The 20,594-nt window shown below is 52.4% G+C and overlaps 1 protein-coding gene across 1 annotated transcript in view; it reads left to right on the top strand.

Moving 5' to 3' along the window:
- LOC122383321 overlaps positions 1-11,861 on the top strand; it is a 40,108-nt gene extending 28,247 nt beyond the window's left edge. Inside the window, exons 10-12 of the mRNA XM_043369630.1 lie at positions 10,061-10,264; positions 10,575-10,760; positions 11,115-11,861. Coding sequence (XP_043225565.1) covers positions 10,061-10,264; positions 10,575-10,760; positions 11,115-11,212 — 488 coding nt within the window. The 3' untranslated portion in view covers positions 11,213-11,861. The remainder of the gene's footprint in view (positions 1-10,060; positions 10,265-10,574; positions 10,761-11,114) is intronic.
- Positions 11,862-20,594: the final 8,733 nt, after the last annotated feature.

Below are 20,594 nucleotides of genomic sequence, written 5' to 3' on the forward strand. Positions count from 1 at the left end.
GAACAATAACCATTGCAAAGGTCACCGGGGTCCATTGAAACGGCCTGTGGCCCTGTTTCAACTGACCCTCAGAGAAGCGTTTCAATTGACCCCATCCGCTCCCGCCATCTCGCACGCGCCGTAAAGCACATGTCAAACGAGCTGGAGGGACGGCATCATGCTGAATGAAGGGCCAAATAAGGTGTTATTCCGGAGCCAGGAGTTCTTCTTTCAGCAAACAAAGGTATATGAGATATCACAAAATATTCATAAAAACGATTTCTCCCAAACGCCCCTCAAAAACACAAAAACAAGTGTCAAATCAAAATTAACGTCCGTTTGCCGCCCAAACGCCGTTGACAAAGGAAGTGGTCGAGCGCGGATGCGCAGTGGTGTCGGCAACGCCATATGTTGCATACTGTTGAAAATAAAGCCATGTTTCATCTGACCCCGTGTTTCAACTGGCCCCGCTCTCCCCTACGCACCAAGTGGGAGGACACACAGTGAGACATTCTCCGGGTAGCGCTGCCGAGTTCAGGGTCACTGAGCCCCAGGCAGCGCACACTGGTCGGAAACGCCCTCACGAGAGGCCACGGGCGATTCCTGAGTTTCGGATTATTTTTTACATAGATCGATTTGAAATTGATCAAATTATTATACTTAGGCCAAAAAAAAACTAATCCGGGTGACCAAAAATAGCTGTAATCAGCCCCCGAAGATGGGATATCCCAGAACTCGGAAACTGACGCGGAGCAAGAGGTTTCTTGAGCCGGATATTCAAAGTCTTATTGCTGATAGACACCAAATTGAAATCCCACATATTATGCATCAAAATGTTCGTTATGAAGTTGCCGACTGGTCAGTGCAAAATTTTTGGTATACTTTTTCCCTAACTAAGATCTACTGTAGCTTTTTTTATGAAGGCTCTCCTACAGTGATTCTGGAATATAACTGCAAAGTTTAGGTAAGGAAACAACAGGTAGTCCCATCTAGTTCCACTCTGATTTTTTGTGAGATGAAGCAGGATTTAGATTTACACCAGGGAAACATAAAAGCTAACTGCGCATATTTGCGCAAAATTTGTAGGAGCCGCTCTTCCTACCCAACTACCGCCCGCCCCGCCCCAGTTTCGGCTCGGCCGCCGCGCCCGGCTTACGCTGACCTGTGTGGCCTGCACGCATCCATGCGTAGTTGACTGGTCATTAAAAACAGATGCGCTTGAGTTTATTAATTTTGTGAAAAGCGCGTTTGATGTATGCATTTATGTATGTATTGACATCAAAAGCCTTCCACATATTGCGTGACGATTACGGCTTGCATTTAGAGAGCCTTGCTATTGACAACCATCACTCGGCTGAAGAAAGTGGAAATTGAAACCTTCGTGAATATAAGACGCTGCAAATATAGGACACCTGTCACTGACGTCGGGTTACCTTGGGCCGTCTTTTTACATTAGATCACAATTCCGGTATTTAACCCTGGCCGGACCGATTGGTTTTCTATATTGACCGGGGAGGGTTGGTACAACTCCCTCGCCGTTTCGCCTCTAATTGAGCTAGAGCCTCGCGGAAAAAAACGAGCTTGTGTGCCGTTATAAGACGCAACAATTAGGTGCTACCCGATTTTTAGGTCTTAGGTCAGCCAGTGACCTCTTAGGTCAGGTAAGTGCCACAAGGCACGGGCTCGGCTTTAGGTTAATTACTTTGCCAAAAATGATCGCACTGCCGCGATTTTGGCATAATCGTTTTGTCTAGCTCAGGCGCGTTGAATGCTATACTTGGTGTTCGGGTGAAGTCAACTTAACCCTCGCCGGACCTATTGGTTTTCTACATACGCGCCGGCCGAGGGGGGGGCGGGTACGACCCCCCCCCTCGCCGTTTCGCCCCTGGTGGAGCTAGCGCGTCGCGGAAAAAACGAGCGTGTGCGCCGTTACGAGACGCAGAGATTGGTACCCGATTTTAAGGTCCTAGGTCAACCGGTGACCTCTGAGGTCAGGTCAAGTGCCCCAAGGTACGGTTCAGTTTTTGGTGAATAACTTCGCAAAAAACGGCCGCAGAGCGTCGATTTTGGCAGCATCGTGTTCGTCTCGCTCAGGCGCGTCGAATGGTATACTTTTTGTCCGGGTCAGGTCAACTTGGGGTGTTGACCTCAGGTCAAGGTCAGGTCAGCACCCCCAGGTCACGAAGTTGGTCGAAAGAGGTCATGTCGCATATCATTCGATTCGGCAGGTCTTCCTGAGTCCATTGGTGGCTTTTCCGACTCGCTAGCTCAATTTGATCAAGAGTTATTGACGAAAAACTAATATGACCTTGATGACGTCATAAATGACGTCACGCAAGGTCAACATTGCAAAAGTGACGCATCTAACCTTGCAAGGAGTGCATAAAATCACGATTCTGTGTGCTTGAGATAGTTGGAGATCGTTCCCGGCGCCAGAATAGCAGTTTTCATTTTTCCCCATTGACTTATAATGGTGAGGTCACGAAAATGACCTGACCTCATATGACCTTTAGGAAAAATCCGAGATATACAAGTTGTGGGACTCATAATGGATACTAGATCCTGCAAGTTTCATTTCCCTGTGACATCTCCTCTGGCAGTGAGGGCGTTGCGAAGTTGCGACATCTGAAGACCGTGCAGAGGTTCACTTATGACGTCATAGGTCAGTGACCTGACCTGACCCAAAAATGCGGTTGGTGTCAAAAGATGCGGCTTGGATCAAAGGTCAGGTATGCCAAGTTTCAGCTCTCTATCGCCAGCGTGTTCGGAGCTATCGCGAAAAAACCCTATGGGGGGGGCGGCACCCGCCCCCCCCCTCGGCCGGCGAGGGTTAAGGTGTTAACCTCGGGTCAAGGTCAGGTCGGAGCCCTTCAGGTCACGAAATGGTTGAAGGAGGTCATATCGCATATCATTCGATTCGGCAGGTCTTCCTGAGTCCAATGGTGGCTTTCCCGACTCTCTAGCTCCATCTGATCAGGAGTTATTGACGAAAAACTTATATGGCCTTAGTGACGTCATAAATGACGTAACGCAAAGTCAACAATGCTAAAGTGAAGCACTGGACCTTGCAAGGAGTGCATGAAACCATTCCCGGTGCCCGAATAGCAGCTCCCAATATCCCTTGTTGACTTAAAGTGGTGCTAGATCCTGTATTATACTCAATTATGACGTCATAACTTAAGAAATTCACGTCATATATTTAGTGCTTGACATCCAAATGATAGCTTACATATGACAGAGAAGGTATGCAAAGTTTTATGAAGTTTGCTTCACTAGTTGTGGAATAACAAGCAAAAAACTTTTGCGGAAGGGCCGCTGGCCTCTCGCTGGAGCGTTTCCGACCAGTGCAGTGTGCAGCGGCCCGACCGCCGCGCCGGCTGCCGGGCGCCCGGCGCGGTTTTATCGGTAAACACGCGTTAAACATGGTAATGTTTCTAAGAGCCTTGATGACTCTGGAACTACTTTGGGTAGATCTGATCAGAAAAGAATGTTCTTTCGATGTATGGTAGTTTGATTGGCGGGCCACACGCCTACATTATCAATGCATTGTGACTGTGTAAAGATGAACATGTCCGTTGAATGTAAAACTTGTTATTTCTAAGCGTCTTTTTATTATAAAGGTGTGCACGTGGGTCGTGGATGACCAAAAACTTGCTTTTCTGGAAAAGCCACATGTTCTTTTAGTCTATGGAATGTATCTCATCGCATTCCAATGCATTGTTTATAAATGCTGTTTTTCCTGAAATGTACCAAAAATGGCTGATTTCTCAAGATATAGACTATTTCTTTCCACGTGACACGTGATTAACAAAAATGCTTATTGGATACGATGTCTCTGTTCTATCGATCGAGCTGGCAACCCCGTGTCACTGCGGCCCTCTGTTGCCGTGATGTAAGTAAGCACGGGAAGCGAAGAATGTCGGGTCAATATTCGGCCGGTCGCCGCGTTTTTCCGCGCCCATGTTTTTTTCTGTGCCCTGCTCCGCGCCCCATCACAGCATTCGTACACACGCACGGCTACAACTCCGTATACGAAAAGTATAGGGAGACGTTGGCTCAATCTACACAGTCCATTCAGTAGTGGCTCCATCTCGACGGAAGTGGCGGAAGACGTGGGTATATTCGTAAATATTGAATGTGCTTGGGGCTCAGGCACATGGGAACGACGTGGTCAACGCCTGTGGTAAACAAAAACGGTAAAATAAATCAATCACAACTCAGGCATTTTGCAAAATGCCTGACCCGCCAGGCATTTTGTAAACTGGCTAGGCAGTTTGCAAAATGCCTGGTGGGTCAGGCAGTTTGCAAATTGCCTAGGCATTTCGCAAAATGCCTGGCCGGTCAGGCATCTTGCAAATTGCCTGGGCATTTTGCAAAATGCCTAGCCGGTCAGGCATTTTGCAAATTGCCTAGGCATTTTGCAAAATGCCCGAGTTTTTACTTTGCCTGTAACATATATATTAATTTCCCGGTCAAATAAATTATTATGAGTTGTGCGAAGCATGGCTATGGGAATATCATCACGGTCTGATAAATGGTTTGGGTAATTGCATGCATCGTAAAAATACCAACACAGCCACAGGTAACTATATATTACAGAAAGGGGCTGCTGTGTTCATGCATTAACCCGCGCCCTGCCGGGGGGGGGGGGGTGTTATACACCCCCTGCAGTTTACCGTGAATATCTCAAAAACGACGGCGCACCACGCTTTATCCTACATCATTTCTACATATGTTGTGAAAATTTCAGACCCTGGTCACTTAAATTCAGGTCACCAGGTCAGGTCAAATGACCGCACTACATAAGTTTCAATGTCTGCCAAAGCTACACGGAGTGACCAAACGCTTTGAAACTTTCAGAGATGCAAATGCACAAGAGCGACAAAATGCAAAAAAATGTAGGTCTTGGAATTTTGATATGGCACCCGTGACCCCTTTTTATAACCCTGAGGTCATCTCATGTCACCAATGGTATCTGACTTTTTCGCGAATAACTTTTGATAGAGGCATGCTAGAGCGATGAATACACCTTAGTTGTGTTTGGCTCGACGATACGGATGGACTGATATGGAACTAAGCCCTTATCGGTCAGGTCGTGACCTTGACCTGAGGCCAAATTTTCAAGTTGACCTTTCAAGCTCAATTGATAGTTCATTCCACACGTTTTGACGAGAGGAACACGATGCTGGTAAAGGGAAGTTCGTGCAAATTTTGAGACGAAAGTTATTGCCGAAAACTGGTTTCCGAAAATATCGGCTATTTTGGCAGTTTTTGCGGCCACTGCAGGTAAAACCGTTGACGGCAAAACCGTTGACGGCACCCGGCATGATTTCTCTGAGCGCATTTATACAAATAATTTGTTTACATAGGATAGGGCCTTCTGTTTACAGAGGACCTCCTCCCCTGTCCCTTCCTACAGTGGGCGGCGACGCGGTTGGGAGTCTATTCTGTACAGTTTCCTGAGTTCTCAGTTCTCACTATAGTGAGAACTGAGAACTCTATAGAGAGTAGCAGGGAACAGAAGCCGGAAGGTAATTTGCTTACAGTGGGCCTCCACTCTATGTACTTAATATACGACGCTGTCTTTGACTACCGGGGGCCTCCTGTCCACAGAGGGCCTCTTATCTACAGAGGGCTTCCTCTCTACAGATTGCCTCTTATCTACAGAGGGCCTCCTCTCTGCTAAGGGTGTCTTTCTCTCCAGAGGGCCTCCTTTACAGAGGGCATCCTCTCTACAGAGGGCCTCCTCTCTAGTCTCTACAGGGACCTCCTCTCTACAGAGGGCTTCCTATCTATGTAGGGCCTCCTCTCTTCAGAGTCTCGTCTCTACACAGGACCTCTTCTATACAGAGGACCTCATCTCTGCGAAGGGCCTCCTCTCTTCAGAGGGCCTTCACTCTACAGACGGCCTCCTACCTACAGAGGACCTCCTTTCTACTGAGGGAGTCCTCCTCTACAGAGGGCCTCCTCTCTTCAGACGATATCCTCTCTACAGAGGGCCTCCTCTCTTCAAAGGGCCTTCTGATTTCAGACGGTTTCCTCTTTACAGAGGGCCTGCTCTCTACGGAGGGCCTCCTTTTTACAGAGGGCCTCTTTTTTACAGAGGGCCTCTTTTTTACAGAGGGCCTCCTTTTTGCAGAGGGCCTCCTCTCTACAGGGGGTCTCCTCTCTAAGGGGGCCTCCTCTCTACACAGGGCCTCCTACCCACAGAGGGCCTCCTCTCTACTGAGGAGTCAGAGGGGCCCTAGCGGTCAGACACAGACACTAGTGGTTATTCACAGGAGATTAGAAGGGTCCTAGCTGTCACTTGTCAGGCTGGTCAGAGGGCCCTGACTGTTCTGACGTCATTTTTTAGATTCCCGCGTGAATTTCTTTCGCCTCCGACGTGATTTTGGCCAACGTGGGCCGAAGTTGATTCAGGCCGAAAGGATTCAGGCCAACGTGGGCCGAAGGCCCACGTTGGCCTGAATCCTTTCGGGGGGCCTCCTGAAAACCCCAAGGGAGGGGCGGGCGCCCCCTCCGCCCCCCCCCTTGGCTACGTCCCTGGCGAGGGACGGTCTCCGGGCCCTAACGGGACCGGTGCTCTCTAGAGCGGAACGTCTCTGCATTGTGGCGCTCCGGGCCGCACCGCTGGAGGTTAACTCTCCGTGACCGCACCACCCACCTCGAGCACCGACTGTTTGTCGTTTGGAGACCTCCGACCTCACTGTGCCCACTGCACCCGCAAAGCCCGCTTGTAACTCCCCATCACAGGAACACCCGTCAATCTCACACCCCACTTCGCTGACATGTCATCACTCCAGCGAGCATTTATGCTACACTTGAAGTGTTTAAGTACCGGCTTTTGTCGTTTCCAAGTAACGCCACGAATGACTGAACGTCTTATAAAGTCGTCATTTTAATTCCACAGTGGCTACTAATCCATCTAATTTCATGTCACATTTCACGCATCGTTCGCTCGGCCTCAGTCAACACCTCGGCCTAAAGATATGGAGCCGGCGCTTTCACCTCGGCTATCACGCGTGCCAACACATCCAAAACTAGGCGAAGACGCTATGTTAAATACTGCCGTAAACGCCTAATGACCCACGCAAAGTGTGTCGGCCGTCTCGGGATGCATATTTTCTGCGTTTCTCAAGACAATCATTTCCGCCTATGGTGTCGGAAAAGGCGCGAGCCACGTTCCACTTTGGCGTCAATCATGCAGATTTGATACGATCGGACCTGTCAGAAAATCAATTATGGTCTGTAAACATCATTACAATATGAATGGCAAATTATCTGTGTGGACTGAGTGGTAATTGGCGCTGGCTGGCGGGACGGTTGTGGTGAGTCGGCTCACCGCGGTCCTGGTAATACAGCCGCCGAGAGTACACACGCACACACACATACAGACACGGGCGCCGGGCGCACCGGTGGCAAATTGGCCGATGGTGCTGGGCGGTGCGCCGGTCGGACCGGCTTTGTCTGCAGGGAGTGGCTGCGGCACAGGAGGGCGGCCGAGGGAGAGGAGGGCGGGGCGCCACCAGCAGCCTCGCCCTGCCTTTCCGCCGCGTGCGCACTTCCGGACACACAAGCGGACACACACATATCCTCCCCCGTACACACATTGGGCTCGTTTGCTCTGGTCCGGCCGCCCGGAAGCGACTGGCCCGGCGAGGGAGGAGGCCCGGTTTGGTCTGCAGGTTCACAGGCGCCGACATTGCGCCAGACGGCCGGCGTGGGATCGGCCGGCCGGACCGGCGACCTTCTGCGAGGTCACGAAGCCGGTGTTCTGTCCACTCAACCGGCCGACAGCGGCTCCGCGATATCGGCCTCGATCGAATCCCGTGATCGCCAGCGCGGCTGTCATTCCTGACTGAGTGCGCCGACATGAGAGAGCACTCGTGAGCGGGCGGTTACGGCGTTTTTCTCACCACGGCGCGCGGTGGGGCGGTGCCGGTCCGGTGCCGACTGTTCCCAGGTGCGGTCGGCCGGGGGCCGGGCACGTTCCTTCCAGTGACGGCCGCCTCTCACCATTACCGAGCCGCCTCTGAGAAACGACCGCTGCCGACGACCGGCGCGCGCGGGCCGCGAGGCCGCCGCCGCCGGCCGCACGGGACCGCGGACAGAGACCGGGTCTGGACGAGTGCTCTGAAGTCTGCTTTCGGGCTTTGGAGCATAACGATATCTCGCTAGTATCCATGTCGGTAACCGGTTTATCCCATTTGCCGTCGAACGAGGTAATCATGAGCTTGTATCGAGCCATCATTATCATTAGATGTAATGACAGTCTCAGAGGTTACCTAAGTCCCAAGAGCCTTCAGGAATCGTGTAGAAACAATCACATCGGAGCAGTGTGACAATCGCCACCATTAAGTCCAATCGGCTATCATTAGTCTAATCTCTCTCATTCGTCTTCCGACGTGCGCCGTTTCCCGTCGCGACTGAGACATTACCACTTCCAGGAGCGCGGTGCCGACATCGGTTTGTACCCGGTAATGACGCCCGTGGCCATCCGGTGAGGCGCACTTTTCCTGGCGGGCTGGCAGCGCGGCCTGTCGCCGTCGTGAGACCGTTTTCCGTTCCGCTGCGGGCTCCTGCGGCGCACCGCGCGATCGGGAAAAGTGAGCCAGTCACCGGCGCGTGAGCTCGGCGTCGCTCGTGGACCACGAGACACTTGCGGCGCGTCACGCCTCGCCGCGGCAAATGCGACGCGGCGCGGGGTCACTGCCGCCTGAGGAATGCGCCGAGTCGGCTGGCGGTGACACTGCGGTGTGACAACTTTTCTCGGCACTTTGCCGCTCGAATCAGAGTGCATGCCAGCGTGGGGCTGCCCAGGGCAACGCGAGGCGTCACGAAAACTCACGGAAGAGCTCGGGGCCGAGTGACGTCTCTGCGGCGCGGAACGATGACACGATGACGCGACGCGATGACCCGATGACGCGTCACATTGCGGGGCACGACACCAGTGGCTGGTTGGTGGCCGCGGGCGGCGCGGGATGCCTCTATCGATTGGACGACACGACCGCGCGGCCATGAATAGTGCGGTCACGACGCCCGCCGCTCTCGTGGTTCGCCTCTGAGGGCTGCTCCGGTGGAGATGGAGAGGGAAGGCCGCCTCGCTCCGGAGATAGGGGAGGTCGTTTTTAGGGCGGTCCCGGCGGTTCTAAATAATGCCCCGCACGGGCCTAACCACCTCTTTACGGCACGTCGGCGCTGATTCACGACTATGAAATGCGTCAGGGTTTCTCGGACGCTGCTCGCGGCACGCCGATCGGATGTGACGGGCATTGCCGGCGGAAGCGATTTCTCTTGCACGGTGAGTGTGCATTCCGGTCACTCATTGGCAATCGGCGCGCAGCCACGGTGGCACTTCTTGACACACCCTCCCGGCGGCTATTGGCCGTAACCGAGCCGCTGGGGAACTCCGCGAGCGCGAGCGGGCTCTCGCCGCTCGCCAGACGGCTGGCTTTTTGCCAGCTGCGGTCGGGTCGTTAGATAGAGGCTGGCTGCTGAAATATCGCGGCGGCGGCGCGCTCCGGTGACCTCTGGCGCCCCCTGGCGGCCGGCTGTGCTGCAGGAATGTTAATTGGCGACCGTGTGTGGCGCTCCGTGGCCCGGCCGGCTGACACGGTCGGGTCGGGGCACCGGATCGGGTTGAGCGGCCGCGGATGGCGAGATGCAGCTTGACAGGCTAGAGTGAGGTCGTGTGGGGGCTTCAATCAGTCTGCACGCATGTGTAAAAATTAGGTGAATGGGTGTTGCATGTATATCAAACGCATGAATATTTTTCTAACGGTTTGCAGCGGTAGGTGCATGCAAAGACAATCAAGTGTCATCAGAGATCTACCCAAGTGTCAATGTTCTTTGCATGATTATATCGACGCAGAATTAATTGATGCAATCAAACAATGGCTTTCTTGTAAAATGTCTTTACGCTCTCTTCAAATCAGTTGTGTTATCAAAACCAACGTCATTTTATATCATTTTCTCTTTTTTCAAACCGTTCAATTAAAATCTAATGAATTTCACCAAAGATTGCTGCAAATCTACAACAGTAGCACAGACCCCTGTACTGACCACCGTCTTCTTTCCGCAGAGCGCGAGTACCGGTGTCTGGGCACGTGGCACGAGGGGGACGTCATGTACACGTACACCCAGAGGAGAGACGTGTTGTCCTACGAGTGTTTCGCCGGCCGGGTTATGGCCGATGGTCGTGTCTTCATCGGCGAGGCCGGCACCGACGACAGCTGCCGGAGACGCATCGACCCCACGCGGACCGGCATGCTCATCAACAGAATCGGTAAGGACGTCACCCCTCTCAAAAGAATGCAGTAGGACTTACCGCTGGACAAGTGATACAAATCGACAGAATTAATGAGACGTTTAGAGCTCAGATGAGGGATTGCGTTCTGCCTTACTGCAGCTGAAGTATTGCTAGATGCATGTTCACATTTCATCTGAAGTCTGTCCACATGCGTTCCGCGATGTTGACATTTCTGCATTCCTTTCTGGTTACGCATTCAACTTCTGCTAAGTTCCGTCTTGAATGTGTCATCGCGAGGACAGCCGTCAGTCTGAGTTAATCTAACCTCATCTCTCTCGGTTCGCAGACACGTGCAACAGCGACATCAACACGTTGATCCCCACGACACCTCCTCCGCCGCCGCCGCCGAGCCGACGCACCCGTCCTCCAACGGCGCCGACGCGTCGCCTGCCGCCGGCGCCCACCAAGGCGCGCACCACCCCGTGGCCTGTCACACAGCGAACCACCACGAGACCGTGGAAACCCATCACAGGTCAGTGGAGATCGGTGATGTCATCAGAGGATATTCGCGGTGTTAGACCGGCGACGTCAGAGACAGAGAGGCCCAACGTCGGGGATGATGATTGATCTTAATGTTAATTAAAAGGTCTTTTGGCTGAGATGATAAATACAGTATCTCATTCTGTGATCATGTAGTGCGTGGAGGTAAAGCTCTGGTTTATATGTTTGCTGGCGCTTTTCGCATGTTAACAACGACAAACTTCTTTCATACGTATCAATTTCCAGGAAAATTGAAGCGCTGAGTCATTTATTCAAAGCTTGTAAGCATAAAACTCGTGTATAATCCCCAGGACGTCACGGCTGACAATGTCCTGTTCTTTTCCAGCTCGACCGGGCCAGGGCAGCGGCAGCGGCGCCGTTCGTGCGTCGCTCTCGACACTGGCGCTCGTCTTGGCGGCGGCGACGGCGCTGCTCAGGCTCTAGTCCCACCGGTTCGGTAGCGGTGGTGCGTTCTTCGTCCGAGCTTCGCCGGGTGGCCTGTGTCGGGTCAGGTCAGGGTGCCGGCCGCGCCGGGTGGGGTGTCTGGGAGGAGGACTTCAGTGGTGTGGTGCGAGAGGGCCGGACTGGTGACCGACCGCTCCTCCGGGGCCGGCCGGTCCGCAGTCCGAGACCCGCACAAGTCAACACTACGCTCAGCTGTGATATACATTGTAGGTGTTTGTGTGTACCCGCTGTGACGTGGTTCGATTTCGAATCGGTGTTCCTTACTGGCCTGTGGCCAGACTGTCTTCTCTGCCCTGGGTGCGTTCGACGTGCGCACTCGTGGCATGATTTGCTCATAGTGTGTACATACATTATATACTCATGTCGATTGCGAGACGACCTATGCGCTGGGCGAGCTCTTATACATATAATGGGGAGTCGATGCTATACTGACGGGTCTGCTCCGACGGGCTACTATTGTGCGATCATGTACAAACACTGCATGCTGCGCCTCATACGTGACTTCGTAATGTATTACACTATTGTGATTGTGATACCATGATGTAATAGTTTCTAGCCGTGTGTTGTTAGCTGATGTGTTATCGCGAAGCATAACTAAGACAGTCGTAATAAATATGGATGCTATTTATCTGATTGTTTTTTGTTTGTGGGTCTAGTTGTCATCGACTAATCTGAAACAATGTTTCAAAGCGCCTGATGGGTTATTTAGCTGCGCTGGCATACAATCTAAGAAGCAATGCGGAACAGTCTACCAATAAGGAGTAAATAGCAAACTGCACAGTAGGCCATCCGGACTACAAAAGTGCGAGGAGGCACGACACACTTACTCAATACCGATGAAATATCTAATTAATTAGGTAGGAGACACCAAAACAAAACATCAATAAAACATTCAAAATGGGTTTGCTCCTACAAGTTGTTTAACGTTAGATCAGTGCATTTAAAATGCCGGGACTTAATAAGCTTAATCGCTGACGTGAATAAGGTCGGGACATTGCAAATGACTAAGAATAACACTACAGCTATATTTTCATAATTTAGACGGCGCTTATGTAGTCTTCATACAGTTAACGCAACTATAAATACAAATGGTTACGTTTTCAACGATATAGCCGCATTGTAAGTGAGCTTCCTCATTGCGCAAACAGATACATAGCTCAATGACTCGGGCTAAGTTATGTTGTTGATTCTCGTGTACGGGCTAATGTAGCATGTTTCGGCGACCCTTGAACTTAAGTGGTCTGGCGCCTAGTGGATTGTCTCGGTCTTATTTTTGACCTCATCTGCATTTGCGTCTGATCAGCTTGACATGAACACGCTAAACGCATTCAGACACTGAATAAAACCGAAGGCTGATCAGTGCTCACTGAGCGCTGAGGTGCAACCATCAATTAATTAAATACTTAAAATAATTAACATGCATTATCATGCATAGGTAAAAGTAGGTATGTTATGCTGGCTTACTTCGCAGTGTTTATTTTGAGCTGTGGTTTTTGTGTGACTCAGAACCGGCGTCATAATTTGATGTCGTTCATTGTTTTCCGAATAGATTATTTGATTTTCCATTTAACTAAAACATACCACTTAACTTAAACAGCAACTTAAACGAGCCTTAGACGGATGTCGTCGTTCGTATTTAGAACCATAAATGCTACGCCAAAATTAGTGTGCAATCAGCACACAGAACTGCAACCACAATGAGCCGCAAACAACATCGAACGGCGCCCGCTGTGACGATTCTATCTGCATCATGGTCCGTTGCTACTAATCAGGCGGGAGCAGCGGTGGCAATCACTGCTCACTGCTCACTGCTCAGTGCTCACTGCCCACTGCTCACTGGTGTGAGAACACGAGACGAGAGCGGGCGCCGGGCTGCTCCCCGATATCACACACCTCCGGAATCCACCTGAGGGGCGCCGGGGGCTGGCCGCGCCGGATGTCGGAGCTACCGACCGGCCCTGTGCGTGGACGGCGGCCCCGATCATTTATCGCTGTTTTCGCTGAGGTGGCAGCGCGCGGCCCAGCCGCTCTCACGATCGACGGAGGCTCCCAGCGCGCCGGCAGAGGAAGCGGCGATTACAAACGGGTCATCGGCGGCCGGCGGCCGTGAGAACCAGAGGAGACCTCTCCGGCGAGCCTCGACAAGGGGGAATCGGACCCGTTCCCGAGATACCCCTTCGAGAGAGTGACCCCAGCTGCTAGAGACGAACCGAGCAAACCTTCGGTCTCCTCCACGGAAAAGGGAGTCAATGGGCGGCCAAGGCTTTACCATGATACTCTTTGAGGCTCACCAACGTTGATAAAAACTTGACCGAAACCTACTTTTCAAGCTTGCGAGCCAATGTCGTCCACAATTTCCGCACCCTGTCCTATTGTTTTGAGCTTTTAGTGGCTCTGACGCTTCAGATAGCTTGCAAAAGAAATGCGTGACTGAAACAAACTAGTGCTTAACCTGACAACTTTACATAAACAAAGGTGACTACATATACCAGAATTTCCACACCACGTAATTCTGAAGCAGTTGAATCAGCTAAGCTATAACGCAGTGTTTCCCTCTGTATGCAGTTCATTCGTCATCAGCACGGCACGGCTGATGACGGCGTTTTCCACGGCCAGGAATGTTGTGAGGCGCGGCACCCTGTCACCCAGACCTCAGTCCGGCAGGTGACCGCAGCGATTCGTCACCTGCTGTGACCGACCGCGACCGGCCCCTCCGTCCGTCCACTGCGACCCCGCAGTGCGGTCAGCCAGCACCACAGCCAGCCGCGCTATCAGCGGGCGAGGGGCGAGAAATCGGTAGGTTCAAAGCGGCCACCTCTGGGGCCTCCGATCCCGCTGATGCCGCCCCGGCTGGCTCCCACGAACAGACTGGAAGAATGCGACCGTCTCGTGCCTCGCGAGTTGGCGTGCGTGGAACGCGTCCAAAAGCGCGGCCCACAACACTTGTTAGTGGGTTTGGCATCTGCCTCCAGTCCAAACAAATCGAGCGACTGCTGTTGTCACGACGCTCTGTTCCTTATATGTATAACCGCCACACCCACATCCAAACATGTACTGCAAAATCTTTGGGATCCACCCAAAACCGTTAGCTTTGTTTCCGTGCAGAGTGTGCAGAATACGTGATTCGTCTACGCGTGAGGCCTGAAATCATGCATGCAGCCAAGTCAATGACGCCCTGACATGAAAAGTACCAGTGGCAGGACGGGTGGCAGCGCATTCATCCCGGAGACATCTTGACGTCATTACAATGGTGCTAACGTATATTCTCGGCACCACGCCACAACATAAACCCATTACCCATCTGTTCGGTGATCTCACCTATTGGCTCACAGTCGCCTATCTGGTTTCACAGAGGCGCGGAGGCGACGTCATTAAAATCCAAGTGAGCCTCTTCGTGCCGATGGCTAATCCTTCCATGATTTATTCGGATCGGGCGTGCTCTATCGGTGCTCAGCCGGCACCTGTGCACGTGCCGAACACTGAGCGGCGCCTGTTAGTGAGTGTTACCGGCGTCATGCACACACACGTGCACGGCATGCACCGTGCACAGCGAGCGGCGCCGGCTGCTCTGACCGGTACTGCACAGCGAGCGGCGCCCGGCTGCTCTGACCGGTACTGCACAGCGAGCGGCGCCCGGCTGCTCTGACCGGTACTGCACAGTGGCCGTCGCTCGGCGCCGCTCACACCCAGAGGCATCGCACGGCACGCGCACTACCCGAGCAGTAGCCGACTATTGTTTATACATTTTGACAACGACTCCATCTGCATATGCAAATCTATCCGACCTATATAAGAGCGCGAGCGATAATTTGGTGCTGATGAATCGCTTTGGCTCCCGGAGCCGACGGTCCGCGTATGGCGCGGATCTATAATCAGTGACCCCTGGACGGGACGCGACCCCTGGACGATTGATTTGATTACTTTGGCGGATTTCCAGTGTTATTGATCGGCGGATCGTTTTGAGCTGTGATCGGAGCGTGTTCTGCGCGGCAACCAGCCGAGCTGTCCGTGGGCGGTGGATCAGACCCAGTCTCACCCCTCGCAACTCGAGAAACCCGCGGATTCTACACTGCCGTACAGTCACAACAGGAACAAACAAAGGCCCGTCTTCCCAGGCCGGCGTGAGGCGCGCGGCCGGCTGGCAGCCGCCGCTAATGGCTGTGATTTCGGCCGGCGTCGTTTTGTCGTGCGATTCGCACGATTCGCGCGGCTCGCCCCGGACGAGTTCCCATCGGATTTGTGTCGCCCCGGGGGCGAGCGGAGCGGGCTGCCGGCCTGCGGCAGCGGCGCAGGCGCAGGCGCAGGGACAGGGACAGGGACAGGGACAGGGACAGGGACAGGGACAGGGACAGGGACAGGGACAGGGACAGGGACAGAGACAGGGACAGGGACAGGGACAGGGACAGGGACAGGGACAGGGACAGGGACAGGGACAGGGACAGGGAGACAGGGAGACAGGGACAGGGAGACAGGGACAAGGACAGGGACAGGGACAGGGACAGGGATAAGAGCAGACACAAAGATAAGGACAGAGGCAAGTAGCAACCAGTGGCAGCCGCGAACACAGGAAATTATAAAAACAGACACAAACGTAGGAACAAAAATATACAGCGAAATACGCACTGGCACACATACGGTCACACATGTTTAAAAACACTCACAGATAGGCGCAGACACAGAAACAGACACAAAACATAGGTATAGAAAGATAGTGATAGTTATTTAGGTACCGGCAGAAACACGGCACACACAGACGTATACACAAGTACAGCATGTTCCCTGTGCAGTCGCGTTCACACGGTCTGTTACTGCCACCCGCACCACTGGCACCCCCACCAACTCTGTTGCAAGATCCGGTGGTGCGTCATCCCACGCGGAACGGTTCAGCAGCCGCAGTTCACCTATTTATGTCACAAACTCATATTGATAACCTATCACAGGCGATAGATAAATTTCTAACCTGATGACATTGATACATTATGGTAATCCTAGTCATAATAGGTTTCCAATGACAGCTGGGATAAATCACTGGTTTGCATGCCTAAAACTCACACCCTCCCTCGCTCCAGGGAATTGTTTCAGATTAATGGGCTCACACTTGTTCGGATTATCGGTGAATTGTAGTTCATTATCCCGCAATAACTCATTGTACGATAATATTCTCTACCTATCCATGTCATCGACTAACGGGAGATGATCAGTGAACAGCGCCCCTCAGCCGACTACAATACCAAACCGGCAGTGCCTCTCAGTTCAACACAAACCACACGGCTCACTTTACACCTGACCTGTTTTCCTACTTCTCGCCCATTTCGCAACCAGTGAGAAGCGCCGAAGCGTTGGTTCGACCATTCTCCCACGCTTTCGTGCTGTTCAGGAGAGAGAGGTACACACATGCAACATCACGGAGATGGGGCAGGCCACCGGTCGCGTGCGGGGCCACACCCGCTCCTCCCACTCGTAATTGGCCTTCGATGCAAAAACGGACAATGTTTTAATGAAGTCGGAGACGTTCTAATGAGGTGCTCCGTCCCGAACTGACCTGATGACCGGCGCAGCCCGGCGGGAGGCGAACCAGAGGGCTGATGAAATCATTAGATCACAGCTAATGTTTCTTTATTGCAGTTCTTTTGCACGAGTAAAACAAAGCTATTTCATATCAGTCATTTATGACCAGAGGAGCGAAAGGATTCAACTACAAGGGTCATACTGTCCATTTCTTTTATAGCGCCTGGAACAGTTAAAAATTACGATATAGGTACGGCTTAATGCACGGCAAACCTCACGACAAAAATATAAATATAAGAAAAATGACAAACCAATTTCGCATATCTTTATTATCCCTCGGATATACAGCAACTCAATTTTGACTTCAAACCGCGCCGTGCTAATGGATATATGTGATGTGATAACGGCTTAGCATGCCGCCTGCGCTGTCTGCGTCACAGCCGAGACCTGAATCCGTCTGTGAACACCGCTCTGAAAGACATCACTCAACTCACAATCCCGGCACAAATTTCCATTGCCGTCCGAGAAAATCACCTAGTCAGTGACTCTCTCATGGACACGTCTCAGTTGCAAATGGCGTATGCTGACACCCATCATCTGTTGGCACTGTATTCAGCGGCCATAAACGTCGAGTCGTGCACAGGAAATGAGTGGACTGCCTCTTCCTGTGAGCGCTGACATTTTTACTGACACTATAACTGGCTATTGCGGTGTCACGTATTGTCAGCAGCCGAGAGTTTGGTTGCGGTGATGACCTAAATCACATGCAGACAATAGTTGAGAACGGGTAAAAATGGATAGGCACGTAAAACTCATATCGGTTTCCTTATGTTCATTCATGGTTTTTATTCGAGTTCACCTTTGACATGTTTGCCTGTTGAGTCAAGGCTAGCAAAGCCAATCTCAGGAACATTTGTCGAGCCACTTTCCGGTGTGGTTGGGTTGGGTTGATTGAAATCCGCCGGAACATGTATGGCTGGCAGGCAATGAACTGTTATCAATATAGCCCTGCAGCAATGAGAGTCATGGCGTAGAATGAAAACATGCGGGGTAGGAGCTTATTGAGATCTAACGAGATCGAAATGAGTGGTGGAGCTATGCTCATTGTTCATGCATCAAATGCCAATTTTAGTGTCACACTGCACCTCGGGATCGCCAGGCTCGCTCATCGTGTGACATTTATGTCACCAGTTCTGGCGAGATAGACTGTTCAGCAATAATATTTGCAACTGAACTATGCGCATGACACTTCAATATACGAGCCGTCACTCTCTTATCCGAAACATTACCGGGGACGGAATTTCCACTGAACTCGGTCCCATGAGTTTGCAGCGAACACTGGATACCAGCACCATGTTAATATTTCCACATAAACATGAAATAACAAATGTGTCCTCCTTCTCGTTTGGACGGCGCCGCCATACATCAGGCAAACAGCCCAGAAACCCGTTTTACTTTGGTCAGAAGCACCTGACGCCGCGACGCTGCTGTCCGGTGTACCGAGTCTCACGGCGCCATAACCGTCTCACACTGCGCCATAATCGGCGCCGTGGCGCGCCACAAAGCGCCGCATCGCCTGACCAGAGCACGTCACATTGGTCGCGGTCGCGCTGGAATGGGGCTGTCCAAGTGGCGCTACCGAAAGGCTGAGAACGGCGGCCGAACGAGCCCACACCGGAGCTAGCCGGCAACGGGAAAGGCCAACACAAACTGGCAACACAGTGCGAGCGGTCGAGTGCAGTCACCCTACAGAAGGTGTGATGTGACCTGACGTGACGTGACGTGACCTAACGTTACAACGGTGACGACCGCGCCGCCGCCGGAATGCGATCCCGGTGTAGCTCGGACCAGAACAACGGCCCGATGGCCGCGGTGGCAGATAGCGGGGTGACCGGTGCGGCAGCTCATTAGCCATGCCACTCCACTCCACTCCACTCCACTCTACTCCACCCCACTCCACTCCAGCAGCGGTCTACTCCACCGCTGCAGCCGCCCGCGGTAGCTGCAACTCTGCTTGCACAGGCTCATCATGCTCGCGAGAGATATCGGCGAGTAACATGAGTGGGAACCATGATAGACGGGATTGTGGTAGTTTGTACAATTCGGATATTTATTTTTGCCTAAATCTACTTCCATGAAGGCGCTCGGTAATAAAAACAGATTATTTATCAACAAAATAACCGAGTGAGCCGCCTTGCACCTAAAAATTGCATATGTGGTGACCTCATGGCTCATGTTCCAGTAAAATTAATTTCATTAAATGTAAGACATCAGTCCACCGTTAAATTACTGGTCGAGTACAAACGTCGCATGCTTTGAACAGCAACAATGTGTACATTTCGAAAAAAGACCTGTGTAAGCGATGAATCGAACAACTTCGCACATTCCATGCGCCGCTGTCAGAAGAGGTCCTAAATTCGAGCAGCCACGGCTACTCGACCAAGTTCTCCCGCGTGTGGCTTTCGTGAATACGACGCTTAGCCTCCCAACACGGTCGCAGCGAGAGGTTTGCCGAAGATTCAGTCGCAATTCGTTCTCCTTGAGCGACTGTTTGCATCGGCCAAATTCCTCGGTTAGATCAGTTGCTTACTTGTGGGCAACAGGCATGTATGCATGTAAATTACCATGCCAACTTCATCCATGCAGGTATGTTTGTTCGAAGTTTTATTGTTATTTTGTGCGGCTGGGGTAAATGATACGACTTAAAAGCAGGAGCCAATTTTGGCCATTCGAATGAAAGCTGTCTAAGCAGACAATTTCGCATGGCAGGTTGATGGCAAACTACTTGCAGCGAATCACTTTCATAAACTTTTATTTCAGGAAGTAAGTCGTTATCCAATTCGACTCAGTTTGGAATGTGCATTTCTGCAAGAGGTCACCAATTTAAAACGACGCCGTGTGCCCGACATGGCGGGAACCATTTCAGACGCCATGAATAACTGCACACGGGTGACAGCTCGCTCTTTGGCGGCTCATATCTGCTCCAATTTACACCAGCTAATCACAGGCCCAGTGTGGCTCATTCTCAGTAAACGAGAGAGTTCGGCTGAGGCGCCGACCGCAGACGGGTTGAGCGCCTGTTAAACATCCTACCGTCAAAGGTAATGGCCGCCGAACGGGCTCCGAGGCTCCCTTCCGGTCGTTACTCGCTTCACCCTCATGCTCCGATTCAATCGTGCCCTGAAGAGCACGTGAAGAGCGCCGCGCCGGGCTGGGCGAGGACTCGGCGCTGCACGTCCCGACAAGTTCGCACCCGACTCTCCACCTGTTTATGAGGTTGATAACTGCCCCGCCCGCTGAGCGCTGCTCCTCAGGGTGCCACGTCCTTCTGCTCGTCCTCTCGGAACCCGTCCGAAGCGACTCGTGCTCGGCAGCGTCAGTAGCCTCTTCTGGGGATGTGCCGTCCGCGCAGGACGCTCACCGCGGCGCCGAGCGGGGACAGAGGCGCTGATCTGTCATCGCCCCCGGCGAGCTGAGGACAGCCCACGTGCGGACGAGTGTCCCTCGGGGGCAGTGTCTTCAGCTGAACCGGGGCCGGAGAGGGGTGGATGGAGGAACCCCGGCGACAGACCCAGATTCAGGCGACATGGGAGTCCCGCCGGGAGCGCGCTCAACGCCACAGAGTCCAAACAGATCCATCTATGTCACGCCTGTGTGCCGTGCTGACATCCACAGCTGCTGCATACCCATACCCAGTAATGATAAAGCCCAAGGGAGTATTTACACATCCCAGCCTGGTGCCAGCGTCGGCCTCATTCCACTTCAACATATGGTGGATGTAGGTACTGGCCAAACAGACAACAGAATCCATCAATTATTTGCGTGACGAGGAGCTTACCCGCTTGCAATCTAT

Source organism: Amphibalanus amphitrite, unplaced genomic scaffold (genome assembly GCF_019059575.1).
Source record: "Amphibalanus amphitrite isolate SeventyFive unplaced genomic scaffold, NRLGWU_Aamphi_draft 000160F_arrow, whole genome shotgun sequence".
Taxonomy (NCBI): Eukaryota; Metazoa; Arthropoda; class Thecostraca; order Balanomorpha; family Balanidae; genus Amphibalanus; species Amphibalanus amphitrite.